The 15,497-nt window shown below is 33.9% G+C and overlaps 1 protein-coding gene across 2 annotated transcripts in view; it reads left to right on the plus strand.

Moving 5' to 3' along the window:
• Positions 1 to 15,497, plus strand: part of lats1 (large tumor suppressor kinase 1) — a 64,169-nt gene that overhangs the window by 34,034 nt on the left and 14,638 nt on the right. For both annotated transcript variants that reach the window (XM_039747508.1, XM_039747509.1), the window contains exons 5-6: positions 13,222 to 13,804; positions 15,140 to 15,322. In XM_039747508.1, the coding sequence (XP_039603442.1) occupies positions 13,222 to 13,804; positions 15,140 to 15,322 (766 nt within the window). The remainder of the gene's footprint in view (positions 1 to 13,221; positions 13,805 to 15,139; positions 15,323 to 15,497) is intronic.

The following is a 15,497-nucleotide window of genomic DNA, read 5'->3' on the forward strand; positions in this document are numbered from 1 at the left end:
CCCTACCCTTTGCGCACACCCCCTCCCACCTCGATACTACCGTGGTCGAGAGTCTTGGTGGATTATATATAGAAAAGCAGCCAAAACCGCACAGAGCAATGAGATGTCTACGTGAGTCACAGGTGTATCTGGACTGTGTAAAGACGACACCGACTCAAGTGACGAGTTGGATGTGGGCACATGAGCGGGCAGTGCATACTGAATGAGAAATAGGCAGACTAGCATGACGGAGGGAGCTGAATGGATGTCCTCCTCTCCTCCCGTTCCACACTGAGCACCGTGCACCCTAATCCCTCCGTCTGGCAGGAGAGGGCGTGATGGCGGTCCGCCAGTTTTCAGTCACGGACGATTGTGTGTTGGTTCGTTCCGTGCATTGTTACAATGTTGCTTTTCTTGCTGATTTATTACATTACCGATTTTTCAAATGTTAATTTTCTCCCTGTGCTTAAAAATCATTAAAAAACCGGCCTGCTTATGCGCTGTATGGTACGCCGCGGGTTGGCTACTTTTCTATAATTGCCTCCAGTCCGTTTAGGATGTTGCTTGTTAATGTTAAACATTTAGGACAAACGTTCTAAAATCTTTTTTCCCCAAAAAAATTACTGTTGTGTTGTTTTTATCAGACTATGCAGCTATTACACTCATGTCATTTAAGTTTACCTGGTAAAAATGATGATTTATGTATGTAAATGTTTCCATTACATAAAATAATACTTGTGGATATCCAACAGTTAGCATTCTTATTTTTTTTATAATGAATACTTGTGTCACCCTCACCTCATCTTGCTTTTGTATATCACCCAGCTGGGAAAGCCTCTGGTATTACCCCAAGATAATTGCAAAAACTGCAATCTTACTTTAAGAGAGTTATCCAGTGAGCAAATCCTAACACTTTACTCTGTGTTAAACTACTTGCAATTTTTAAAACTAATACAAATTTGCGTTATGGTGTGCAGAAGACATTTAATAACATTTTCAAGGAAGTTTAACATGACCCCTTTTATATGCATTTTGACATGGACGGCAATGTTTTATTTTATTTGCTTCACTTTAATGAAAAATTGTTATTTCAACACATTTGTGCTAAGCTGCTCTTGTTCTTGAATTTTTCACGGACATTTCCATAATCTGTATTTACTTTAAAAATAATGCATCTTAATAATGTACAGTATACAATTTCTTTGTGTTCTCCATTTAATCAGTAGAATCCTGTAGAAAGTTCATTGAAGACATGAAAAACTGCACACAGTTGAGTAGCTTTCCTTTTACTTTCATCCTGTTTCTCTCTCAGTTCTTTGTACTATTCAGGTTTTCACATTTACTAGTTAAGAAAGCACATTTGTTCGACAAAAGAAATATAGGACTTACAACTTAGTTGTTTACAGGTTGAGTGTGATTAAAAACTTGTAAAAAAAATATACAGCCACACTTTTTTTCCCAATGACCAATTATAATTGTGTCTTTTTCTGGTAATGTCAGTGTTGTACTAACAGGTAATTGTTGTGGTTTTGTTTCTAGGGTTATTAGGTTGAAGTAACACATTAAAAATGACCATACTTGGGCTTATTTTTTATTTTTATTGTGCCAGTCAGTGGTATGTGAACAAGTGGCTGTTTTGGTTTTTTTTTCCTCCCTGTTAAAACTTGGCATTTTATATCCCCTCTTTTTATACATTTTAGGTGCAAAGCTGAAAGCACTATCTTTTACATTTTCTGTCTTTCTGAGCCTTTCTTTTCCTTTCTTTTCACTCTCACTAACAGTTGGGTTAGATCGTAATGGTGTCTGAAGCTCTGTGACCTGAATTGCCTCAACAGCTTTATGGGCAAGTAATCTCCTGTTGCCACTGGACCTCTTACGTTAACTGCATGAAATTTGCTCCTTGCCTTTGCATGGTCACTATGTACATATTAATATATACAATATGAAAAACTTGCATGTGTCAAAAATCTAAATTAATGGATCCTTTGCGTTACTGTTTTTGTTTCTTGTTATAAAATGTGCTTTATGTTTAAATTCTGCTTTTGTTTAGATTATCAATGACTGATATTAATTGTAATGACATGCTTTATAAAATTTGTACACATCTTCATAGAGAAAATAACTAACATTCTGAATGTTGTGTGTGGTTTGTTTATAGTAGTCTGGAGTCAGCAGTTTTGCTGTTTTAACTTTTATGTCCCTGTGCACTTAAATGCTTTCAGAATATTATTCTCAATTTCTGAGAAGTGGTATCAAGTTATATTATCATATATTATGTAGCTATAAAAACATAGTGGGGGATATTGCTGCAGTAATAAATCTGTTTGGACATAGCTGTTTTCCAAAATGCTGTAGTAATCCAGGTTGGGCTCAAGTTTTTAATTTTCACATGTGTAGTAATTTAGCTTTATACTTTAGTCCATGAATTAAAAAGTGACACTGAACCTATTCTACTTTTCATTTATATGTAACAGTTGATTGCTATTTTGAAATGTATGGATTTTACATCTTTGAAAGAATTATTTTTTCCCCTCTATTCTCTTTTTAATATGTTAATATTTTAATTTTTACTTTTTTGTTTGTTTTACGTCAAATTAAACTACACCATCTACTAAACAAATATCTTTATAATGTTAAAAGCAACCAGATAAGCTGTAAAAAGAGACTCCTTTTTGTAATGTTTGTGGTTGCTTATTTTGAATCACAGGTGGGTATAATCTCTTTCAAATCTTACATGGTCCACCAGGTTGTTGCAGACTAATTTAAGTTTTTTATACTGAATTATATACTTCAAGTTAGAATCTCCAAACCCTACAACCCAGCCCTTCAGTTATTAAGGTATTTTTCTCTGAAGTATCACTCCTAGCGTTCTCAAACGAACAGCAAATTAAACTTAACACCCTTCTTTCTCAAGAACTTAATGCAGCTATACAATCTCTTAAATATAACAAAGCTCCTGGAGGTGATTATTTTACTAATGTGTATTATAAGAAATATGCAGTCTAGTTTATACCTTGCCTTTGTGACATTTTTAATGAAGTCATTTCAAATGCACATCTCCTAAAGAAATGCTTGAAGTGATTGTGGTCACTGTCCCCAAACCGGGCAAACTATGTTCCTCTCCTACAAAGTTTCGGCCTATTTGATTGTGAAATTCTGATGTGAAAGTATATGCTAAGATTATTGCCTCAAAATTAGCTTTGATTCTGCCCTCTATAATTAGTATTGGTCAGGTTGGTTTTATACCTGGAAAACAGGCACCAGACAGTACAGGATGTTTCATTGATATCATTTAATATTTCGAATCTAAATCTTTTCCCACTCTTTTATTAGCTCTGGCTGTAGATAAAGCATTTGTTTGAAGTTCTGAGTAAATTTAATCTTGAAAGACCTATCTGTAAGGTTGTTCTGTCGTTATATTCAAAACCTTCAGTTAGAGTTTTTTTTTTTTTTTTTTTTTTTTAACAGAAGGGTCACTGTTAGCCCCCTTTGATATTTCAAATTGGACTAAATACGGTTGCCCTCTCTCGACTTTAATATTTGTTCTCATTATGGAGCCTTTTGCAGAGCACATACATTCTAATCAGGGGATTCACATTGGACCTGCAGTACATAAAACTGGACTTTATGTGGATGATGTTCTAATTGCATTAACAGAGCCTTTTAACTTGCTGGAATTGTTTCAGAAAGTTGTGACTAAGTTTACTCCTTTTAAATATTATAAGAGTAATGAATCAAAGTGTCAGGTCCTTAGAATTGCTATCTCTGGCACTTTCAGCAAAGAAAGTTAAATCTAAATACAATTGGGAAAACCTACTTGGGTATATCATTAACAAATCCTTCAAACGAACTAATAAATATTAATTTCATAAATTAATGAAATAACATTAATAAAGATTTTAAGCATCTTAACCAATTGCCATTATCATGGGTAAATGGAATTTTAGTAACAAAAACTATTGTATAGAAACCTTGCAAAAAGATATATTCAAATTTATTTGTAAAGGTAGTAAGCCCTGAATAAATAGATCTACTGTGATGAGACTCCATCTCTTGAGAGGTATGGCAGTACCAGACTTGTATGTCTACCACAGAGCAGTAGTACTGAATCAGCTCAGATAGTGGTGGTCTTTTGACAATTCTAAACATTGCATTCAAATAGAGCAGTACATAAGTGGATATTCGGATTTGGTAGGTTTTCTTTGGCTTGGCCAACATGGAGATAATTTACCTTCTTTGTATTAACTTCTTGTAGCTTCAGCAGTGTTTGTTTAGAAATCTTGCCAACATAAAAAATAAAAAATGTTCTCTATCCCTCAAAATGGTCCCCTCTGCCGTCTTTGCACAATGATTTACAGATGCTTCTTCTAAAATTAAAGGAATTAAAACACTTCTCATTATTAGATAACAGAACTCATTTTTCAAAATTCACATCTGTCTTAAAATGCAAAAGAGATCTGAATCCTGCTTTTTTCTGATAAACAACGTCTCTTGGCTTTGGCTACATTATGCAGATGTACACAAGCATTATGGCATTCACTTCTGTGAAATTAGCTAAAGCTTAATTCAAACTGTTCCCCTTTATGCTGGAGGCAGTGTGGCAGAAATTGTACTTATTGATATGTGATGGTCCTATAAGTCACTTTATCATTATTGGCTGGCGGTTCAGAAATTTGTTATTCCCTTTAAAACTGAATGTTAAATTAATTCCCCAGTTGGCTTTACTTGGAGAAGGGCTAGACAATTATCAACCAAAATGTCACACTTTTTTTATTTTACAAACTACATTGCATTAACACTGCTGATCGACATTGGAAATCACCTATTGTCTTAAAATCTGGGGGAAAAAAAGCGCACTGTGTTTCTTTTGGAAAGAATGATTGCAATTAAAAGTGACTCCCTCCCTCGATATATAAAGGCTTGGTTATATTGATATAAAGGCCCATATATTAAATAAGGGTGTTACTTTAATTACCTGCTCCAGGTATTGTAAACTGAACTCTGATTTACATACACTCATTAATAATTATTTAGTGGGTTTGAGGAGGTGAGGCTGCTTTCTTTCCCTTTTTTTTTTTTTTTTCTTGGTTCCTTTTGCTGCTGTAATTGTATGTTACTATTGATGAAGAGTTTTCTCTCTTTAGTTTATGGTTCATTGTTCTATGTAACTTTTATGATTTAACTTTCCCTTTAATGTTTTAGGTAATCTTATTGTTGTGTAATCAATATTTGATTATGTAAAAAAGTACATGGTATTTGCAGTGTGTTTGAAAAAAGAGACTTTTAATTGAATTAACATTTTTTAAAATTACACCATATCACAGTTTATGATACTGTCACTGCTTAGTCACATTTGTGAAAGGAAGCTTCAGCTTCCACTGTTTGGATTTTTAGTGGCAATTCAGCCAGTTAGTCAGTTTTCACATACCTTGGGACAGAGTTGGACATCACAGTAGAAAGATAACTGTGTAAAGTGAATACAATTTTAGTGTGAGTATATCACCATTCTTGTCTCCTTTTACTACTTCTCTCTCCAGAGAATTTTGTGCATTTCCCTATTGCACAAAGAACAAAATAGTGTATTCATGTTCAGATACAAGAACCAGTAATGACCATTTCCTGAATTATCATAACATTTTATTTTAAAATGCTTTACATGTCAATTTTATCTGCATTTTCTGTAGTTATTAATTGTATGACCAAATTTTGTCATGCTACCCCAGTGTACTTTTGTCAAAAGTGGTTAATATTAAGGCTGGTTTTAGTTATGTTGGTATCTTTGGTGGTGTTGGTAGAAATAACTGATAACCTACATTTCCAAAGTGTATTTATGTTGTCACTTGAATACTAAGTTACCCTGGTGTGTAAGGTCAGTTTTAGGTTTCTTCAGGTACAGTACAGGCCAAAAGTTTGGGCACACCTCCTCATTCAATGTGTTTTCTTTATTTTCATGACCATTTACAGCACTCCATCACTCTCCTTCTTGGTCAAATAGCCCTCACACAGCCTGGAGGTGTGTTTGGGGTCATTGTCCTGTTGAAAAATAAATGATCGTCCAACTAACCTGACTTCTGCACAACACAACTGCTGGTCCCAACCCCATTGATAAAGCAAGAAATTCCACTAAATAACCCTGATAAGACACACCTGTGAAGTGAAAACCATTTCAGGTGACTACCTGTTGAAGCTCATGGAGAGAATGCCAAGAATGTGCAAAGCAGTAATCAGAGCAAAGGGTGGCTATTTTGAAGAAACTAGAATATAAAACATGTTTTCAGTTATTTCACCTTTTTTTGTTAAGTACATAACACCACATGTGTTCATTCATAGTTTTGATGCCTTCAGTGAGAATCTACCAATGTAAATGGTCATGAAAATAAAGAAAACACATTGAATGAGGAGGTGTGTCCAAACTTTTGGCCTGTACTGTATGTACTTTATGAACTGTTGACTTCAATCCACAAAACAATTTGAAAGAAAAGGAAATAGAACATTCTTCTTGTTAAGTATTAGCTGTGATATAGGGTGATGAAATCAGACAGTTAGCAATCAGATTTAAATTCAGGCGATGAGTTGGTAGAAAAAAAAAGGTTCTTACAAGAAACGTTTGATCTATTCTAAATGACGGTGTAAATGCTTCACCAAATTGTTTGCAGCTAATCTTCTAGTATTCCCTTGTTTAAAGTAAGACTCAAACCAAAAATGATACATTTTGTATGTTACCTACTCCTTGTAGTTTGTAACGATAAAACAGTTTATTATGTAATGGATATTCATTCTAACAACAAACAATGTGAAAAACTTACAAAGTGGTAAAAAGGAAAAAAAAATGCTCATATTACTTGTGTCACATAGTCCATATGTCTGCTATCTAGTCAAATGCTCAAAACATACAAATTGCAGGCATTTTTGCTAAAATGTTATTGCCTTTGGAAAAATAAATATAGAGTGTAAATAGGTAAAGCACATTCCAATATTTCCTATAATTCTGTGTTGAATTGAAGACCTGCTTCTCTCCCTCATTTATTGGCCAATAATCTTATCTTCAATTTGACTTCAAACCATGAGGTAGTCGGCATGAGGTAGTCGGTTCAAGTTCCACTAGTGACATTGTGTGACCATAGTCACTTCCCCTGCCCATGTTCCAACTGGAAAAACAAAATAAATCTAACCTATGGTATATCAAATGTTGGATAAAGGCACCAGCCCCTCACATAACTATCAAAATGACTTTTGCAGTAGTCTGCAAGAGCAACATATATTTTGATCTAGTACAGATTTAAGGACCTTGATTTTTACAACAACTTTCCTCTTCACATATCCATACTTACTGCTGGCTGTTTCAGGCCCTTGTAGCGTTTTGAAAGAGGTTTCTTATAGCTCCATTTGCAAACCATGAAAATAAGTAAATGTTTTCTTTAAATTGCTAAAATTTCACATGGTATTTATTTACTAATTAAATACAAACACAGTTAAAAACAACTTTAATAAAAAGGAGACAACTTATACATTTTCTGTGATGATTCCAGGAACAAACGGAGAAATCTAATCTGTTTCATACATAGTAACCATAGTTCAGTGCCGTCTTTATTTTCTGTTTAAGTATTACACGGTATAATTGTTATTTGTAAGTTTTGAGAGATATGCATTCAAATCATAATGAGCAGTATGGATGTGAAATTGTAAAGCAGCAGCAGAGTTTAGTGTTTGCATGCATGTAGCCGAGTGTTAAGGATTTAAACTGTAGCTGTGGCTATGGCCAGAAATTTCTTTAATCCTTTAAACTAATGCAATTATATTTTCACCCAGAGTGGCTGATAATGCTTATTGTTGTTGGAGAAGTGAAAACATTTTTTATGCATATTGCACTACTGCATTTTTATTGTTGTGGAAAGCTTTACAAAGCCTAGATCATATCTAATGGATGCTTCTGCTTCATGACTGCCATTTGCTAGTGAAATGTGAAGTAGGCTGTGTGGAACCACTCGAGCAGTGCTGTAACAAAGAATGTTATTGAAAATTGTTTACAATTGTGTAGGAGGAAACATGACATTTCAGTTGGGGACAGAAATTTTTTTTTTTTTTTAAGTTGTTTAATGAAGGGCCAAATCGGAGAACATACCTTTATTTACATTTCATTGTGTCTAGGTTAATTCTTGTTTTTTTATTAAATTGTGTATAATTTCTTTTTTTTCCCATTGGGGTAAAGGCAGACTAATTGAATCACTCAGATTAAGACAGTAAGTTGAAAATGAGGATTGAACTGCCAAGCCTGTAGGAGTTTGTTTGAATTATCAGTCAGTAAATAAATTAGTCGGCAGAAGCTTGGGATGTCACAATACCAGTGAAATTTTACGATACTCAATACCTATTCATTACCATGGTAAAAGCAAAAATCCCATTCAGTGGCTTTTTGTTAAAGTACCTCTATTATCCAAGTGAACAATATTGTGCCTTTTTCTGTAATACAATATAAAATGTATAAATACCAATAATAACAATAGCTTTAAAATACTGTTATATCCATCAAGTAGTTACCCAACTATCACAAGATGTGTAACAACAAATGGGGGGGTTTATTATCTTTGGCAGATTTCAGCATTGGGCTTAAATAGAATGGTATTAACATGATTTACCTGATTTATCTTGGCATGTACACATTTTAAATTTATTTTCTGAGCATTTCTCTCTAGTAACTTAAAACTTAAAGTCCATCCTAAAAATAACATTTCAAACATTTCTATACTGTATTTGTACTGTTGAATTAGTGAATTCCAAGATTATTTCAGACATTTCATTTAAATAAACTCTTTAAAGCAGTTTTTGTAACAACATGCTTTTTACATCTGGTTTTCCATATAAACACTGTCAGGTCTATATCATTTTCTATTGTAAGATTTATATATACATCATTAACAGGTTAAAAATTTACGTAGGCAGTCATTACCTGTATTTAATAAATGTATAACTGTGAGACATCATTGCGTTCTTCAACGTACCAGTAAAATATATGTTTGCTTATACTAATGGGTTATAGTAATGAATATTAGTTTGCTTACAAAAAACAAACAAATTAAACAAGCTCGGTGTTTGCAGATTCATATTTTGCAGTGAAGTATGCTTTTTTGCTTGTCGCAGTTTATGTTTCTGTTAACTCGAGAGGAGGCTTGTGCTTTGAAAAAATGTAATAGCTCATATAATTTCCAATATAGGCAAGCCAAATAGCCACTTCATCTGACTCTTGCTGTGATGTTCACTTGCTACAACTACTTTTTGTGCTGCCAGTCCTCGTACATGTGACACTTCTATATGCGTAGTTGTGCAATACCCATATCACAATTATGTATTATATATGCCGGTTTGAAAATGGATGGATGTGCTAATTACAGTTAGTGGATGAATACATTTATTGCGACTGTGTAGGCACAATATTAAAAAGTGATTAATCTTGTTATCTTTTCATATGCTGAAATTCTGCTTTGAAGTCCAAACATTTCCAGGTTTTCCTTTTTGTTTATGTGGCTCTGTAACATCATCACTGTGGGTCATTTTTATATGTAGTTTTTAACTCATGATTTTCTTATGTATTATTGTACCTTTCAAAGTACTTTGTCCAGTTGCAGCAACATATGAGTTCAGCACCAAAGCAGTAGCAGCATTTACTTTAGTCTAAACTAAAAATTGGTACATGGGTCTGATCTCCCCGCCAAAGCAGTATAGTTATGTCCTTTGTATTGCCTTTTTAGTAACAACCCTCCATGTACTTTTTCACTTGAAAATGTTAAGACCCTTTCATGTAGTATTTCTTAACATGTCCATACCACCCAACTTGAACATTAGTGCCACACAAACATTTTTCTTTGAGTTGATGATTCCAACTTATCAACCTGTAAATAATGTCCACATATGAAGTTAATTTCCTTGTTGTTTTCAGTTTAAAATTGACATTTTATGACTTTCATGAAAGCTTAGTGTGTTGTTTTAAATTTGTCTTTTTATTGTATATCTTATAAGCTATTTAATACCTTTAAATATTGTCAGAGTTGGAATGACAACATTTGTCACTGAGTCTGTCCCAATGTCCATTGCATCAACTTTCCACCTGTAGTAAAATGTGTGTAATCTATGTGAGTAATGCAACGTACTCCCAAGAAATATGCTGTTGTTTAACTTGCAGGTTTTCAAGTTAAGGATATGAATCTCTTGTTTTGGATCTAATTTATATTTAATTTGCCCTTCATAATTAGCAGTGATCATTCAGTTTTGGTAAAACAATACAGTATATCTGTTCTTTTCAAAAGTGCCACAGTTGTCAGAGTTGCTACCAGATAGCTCCAGAAGCTTGGATTAAATCCCAGCCTAGATACTGTTTGTTTTAGGTTTAAGTCTGTAGTATACATTGTTACGGGTTTTTACCAGGTACAAATTTTTCCTCCATAATTCTGAATACATGTATTATACTGTATATTGATTAATGACAAGAAAAAAAAATCCCCCTGTCGCAGTGAGTGTGCATCATCATTGACATTGCAGACCTCCTGGCATAGGGTTTTTTTTCCCAAATTGTTCTTAAATTATATTAAATTGGTTTAATAAATAAAGCGATGGGTTAGCAATTCTCAATTTACATTAAAAAAAAAATAATAATAATTTTACTCAAGGTTAAATTGAAACGCATATTTACATTATTTCTCTCAAATTTATATTTTCATAGAGACCAACACAACTCCAGCTTTTTCTGTAGGAAGGCATTGAAAGCGATTCTTAAATGACAAATTATATCAAACTGAAACCTGGAGAGATATCAGAGTTAAATATTGTAATTTCCAAGGATGATAATGATTATGGAAACTGACCTAATGACTCACAATATAGTTTTAAAAACAGAACCTATTCTTCTAACTACAGGAGAATTGGAAAAATGAATTTTTTAATCAAGCCACTCTTATGAGCATGGAGAGGACTCCTATGATTTATCTCAAATCAGAGATATATATATAAAAGGAAATGCTAAACAGAATAGCAGAGATGTAAAATGTAGATGAAATGATATTTAGTGCACATACAGTAGTATATTTGTACAAAACATTAAGTCACTGTGCACATCAAGGTGTCTTTTCTTGATAAATTATGACTACTACAACATACTAATACATTAATTGTAAGGGAATTGAACAAACCACTGAAGCTCATTTAAACTTAGAATGCTACAAATTTCTTACTAAGCTGGAAATTTGCAGAGCCAGGTGGTTAACCAGTGGAATTTTACAAAATGAAGTCTGATAAGTTGCCCGGTTAACACTATGTATGTCTATAGAAGCCCACACTTTATGCCAGGCATCAGTTACACTATTTACAAAGAAGAATACAGGCCCTTTGGAATATTCGTCTTTAGATAATGTAATTACTGAATAAAGATTTTAAAGCATTACCAACTAGCAAAAAACTATATTGTCTAAAGACTATTATAGGTGCCCCCTATAATATTATCCTAAAATCAAATTAGATTTTTAAAGACAGATACCTGTTGTCAAACATTCACCACTTACATGATGTATTATGCACTCTCTGACCAAATGATATCTAGATGTCTTAGTGCCCTTAGATAGGGTACAATTGGGACATCTCTTTACTGTATTTTGCAAATTTGGGTTCATTTTGAATATTTGTACCTTCACCAAGTTATTTTATTCAAGCCCAAAAGCCTCCATAAGTAAAATTTGTAAATCCGGATCATTAGTGTGTGGAACCTTCAAGGATGTCCACTATCACCAGTGCTATTGGTGAATGCTATTCAGTGGCCATTTGTGTCTGACAAAACTCAGAAATTAAGGGATTATATGTGAAGATATGGTACAGAAAATCTCTTTAGGTGGACAATATGGTTCTTTTCATCACTGACCCAAAAGTATCATTGCCAGTCATATTATATATACTAAATGACTTTTACAAAATCTGTGGATTTAACATTAATGTGAGAGAAACATGCTTTTTTCCCAGTAAACTCACTAGCACATTGTAATCTATATTAGAACACTTTCCAGTGACTTTTTCAGAATAGTTATAGAGAGTTATAGTTGCAAGGAAATTTAAAGATCTGTTTAAACTCAGTTTTCACAGTGTGGTGAAAAGCATGAAACAAGATGTTAAAAGGTTAGCAAGTCTGCAATTCTCTCTTGCAGTTAAAATTAATATAATTAAAATGAATGAATATCCTCCCCATTTTGTATTCCTGTTTCAGAGCATTCCTTTGTACATTAGTTTTCTAAAAAGGATTTGTTAAACTGTTGGCTTAATCACAGGATGTAAAAAGCAAGTGTTTACGTATAGCACTATCTGACACACAGCTTTACTCCTAGGTTTTGTAAAACTTGCAATTTGACAAATTGAAGGAGACAGTGTTCATAGCACACCCGCATTTTGAACATTGTTCTGGAAATGTACTAAATTTGTCGCTTGGGCAGATATTTTCAAATTACCATTTACTATAATGGCATATTTGCAGTCATCCCAAATCCTTTTTACAGCAGAGTTTGGCGTTACTTTGGATAGGATTAGACTACATTGCGATAAGTTCATTTGCTACCATACATTGTTAGCACATTGGTAAATCTTTCTCAACTGGAAGAATTCTAATGCACCCCAGACCCCAATAACTCAACAGGAAAATTATATTACTTAAAAATAGAAATTAACTTGCTTTGTGTAGAATTGTGCACATCTTCTTTAGAACTGGAAAAGAATTTACAGCTTTTCTTCCAAAAGAACTCAGCCTTGCCCCAGCCGTGCTGAACTCCTTTTGATTTAATCGATCGAAGGATATATGATTTAAAGTTTTTTATACTCATTAGTTTGCTTTTAATTTAATTTATTTTTAACAAGTCTTGACTCTTTCTGAGACGTATGGAATTGATTATTTCTGATTGGACTGAGATTTTTTTTGTCTATAGCAGTGCTTGATTTTTATATAATAACATTTCTCTTGTAATGCATACTTTTTAAAAATAAAAAAAGAAATAAACCAAATATATTTATTAGTTGCATTGCTAATTTAACCTAATAACTTCTTATCTTATGCTAACAATGAGTCAGTTTGTCTATATAAAGAAGGTAGATTTTTAAGATTGCAAAATCTAGTGTAATTGCACCTAACTTTACATGAAATGCTAGATTTAATTGTATGCTTTAGATATAAACAATCATGTCTTAGCTATATATTTTTTTCTTATCTCTTTTCTTCAGGTGGGTCTGTCGGAGGAAGCACAGGAACAGATGCGTATGATGCTGTGCCAGAAAGAATCAAATTATATTCGTCTGAAGAGAGCCAAGATGGATAAATCCATGTTTGTTAAAATCAAAACACTTGGCATTGGTGCATTTGGTGAGGTGTGCCTTGCCCGAAAGGTGGATACAAATGCCTTATATGCTATGAAGACATTGCGTAAGAAAGATGTCCTTCTTAGGAACCAAGTGGCACATGTGAAGGCTGAGCGTGACATTCTTGCTGAGGCAGACAATGAGTGGGTGGTTCGTCTGTACTATTCATTCCAAGACAAAGATAACTTGTATTTTGTCATGGACTATATTCCAGGAGGGGACATGATGAGCTTATTGATACGAAAGGGAGTTTTCCCAGAAGAACTGGCACAGTTTTATATTGCCGAGCTCACATGTGCTGTAGAGAGCGTACACAAAATGGGCTTCATCCACCGTGACATCAAGCCAGACAACATTTTGATAGACAGAGATGGGCATATCAAACTCACAGACTTTGGCCTCTGCACTGGATTTAGGTGGACACATGATTCCAAGTACTACCAAAGTGGTAAGGAAGCTAAAAACTTATTTTCACCACAATTTAATATTAAAATTAATATCACTATTTTCAGTTTTTAAAATGTACAGAATCACTGAATGTATTGCACAGAAATTAATTTGGTAAATTTTAGCATTCAAGGCACTTTATGGAGCAAACCAGGTTGCAGTACAGGATTTGATGTAGTAACTGAACAGCATCAGTACAGTAAAGATTGCAAATGCAGCACTGGCAGATTGGAAAAGGTTCTTAAAATATGCCAGAATAGCCTAACTTCTTGAAGAGTCCAGATGGTGCCACAAGATTTAATTCAGTTTTACATACATTTAGGCATGGAGGTCATTGGAGCTTTAAGCTCAAGTTTGGTTTTCCTTGAGCAAGTCATATATCTCTACATGTGTACTTATCCCAAATTCCTTTATACTTTGTGAGGTGCATTTACTGGTTTTCAGTTGACAGGTGATCATGTGTACTTATCCCATATAAGCCATAGTTCCTACAGTACTTACACTATACTATAACTATATAATTAAAAGTAGAGTGGGTGGTAAGTTGATTTGAGGTATAGATTTCTAACTTGACTGTGGCATTGTCTTACCATTGTCTTACCACAATGCTAAAGTAGTGATAATTTGCAAACAATTGTGAAATATAAAACTTTCAGTCTGAAAACATGTGCATGCAAAAAGAAACAAAATGTGATTTTTCTGTCAGTGTATTTGTGTCTTATTGGTGATTTTTTTTTGTATGGACTTGTATGTGAGCTCTGTGTAATAAACAAGCTGACGTCTTTATAAGTATTGCCCAGTTTGCTACAGGTACAGTATGTGGTTTAACCTGATCGTCAGTTGGTGCGGGCTTTGGTTCTCATGACTGTACATTGGCTGGTGGATTTGAAAAAGGAAGAAAAGACAGGAAGAAGCAATGTCTGGACCTGTGTACTGGTGGCTGGGTGATGAACAAAATGTTCAAGCCTGAGTGGTTAATCCATTTGAGTAGCAGAGTGTTAATAAGCATTTTGGCATATAAGACGTGTTCCGGTCTTCACTCTGAAAACTGTCAGAAAAATTATACAAATACATTATACCAATATCTTCTGAATCTGTTTAACATTTTTAATTGTACTGTGATGTGGATTTTTGGCCGTACCACCCAAAGTTAATTATAATTTTCACCTTGATACTTGCTCTAAAAAAAATGGTTCAGATGGCTAAATATGATTTCTTTTCCTAATTCTTGTAATACCAAAAACAATGTATATTTTTTGTTTTTATTGACTTGTCAATGCCGTCAAAGACATCATAGGAAATAACCGAGTTCTTTTTAAATATATTTAACCCATAGGTGACCACGTGCGTCAAGATAGCATGGACTTCAGTAAAGAATGGGAGAACTCATCAAATTGCCGCTGTGGGGACAGACTGAAACCATTAGAGAGGCGTGCAGCGAGACAGCACCAACGTTGCCTTGCTCACTCTCTTGTTGGGACCCCAAATTACATTGCTCCAGAAGTTCTCCTGAGAACTGGTAACCTTTTTAATATAGTAAAGATATTTTAAAGCATGATGGGTACATCAAAAAAAAGAAATGGGTCAGAAAAAATGCAATGAAATGAGTGCATTTTATCAGTTAGTAAGTACTGATGTTCTGCAAAGCTTGCTTTACTTTGTAGTAGAGATGACACACAGAAGAACATAGTTAT

This window comes from Polypterus senegalus, chromosome 3 (assembly GCF_016835505.1).
Source record: "Polypterus senegalus isolate Bchr_013 chromosome 3, ASM1683550v1, whole genome shotgun sequence".
Lineage (NCBI taxonomy): Eukaryota > Metazoa > Chordata > Cladistia > Polypteriformes > Polypteridae > Polypterus > Polypterus senegalus.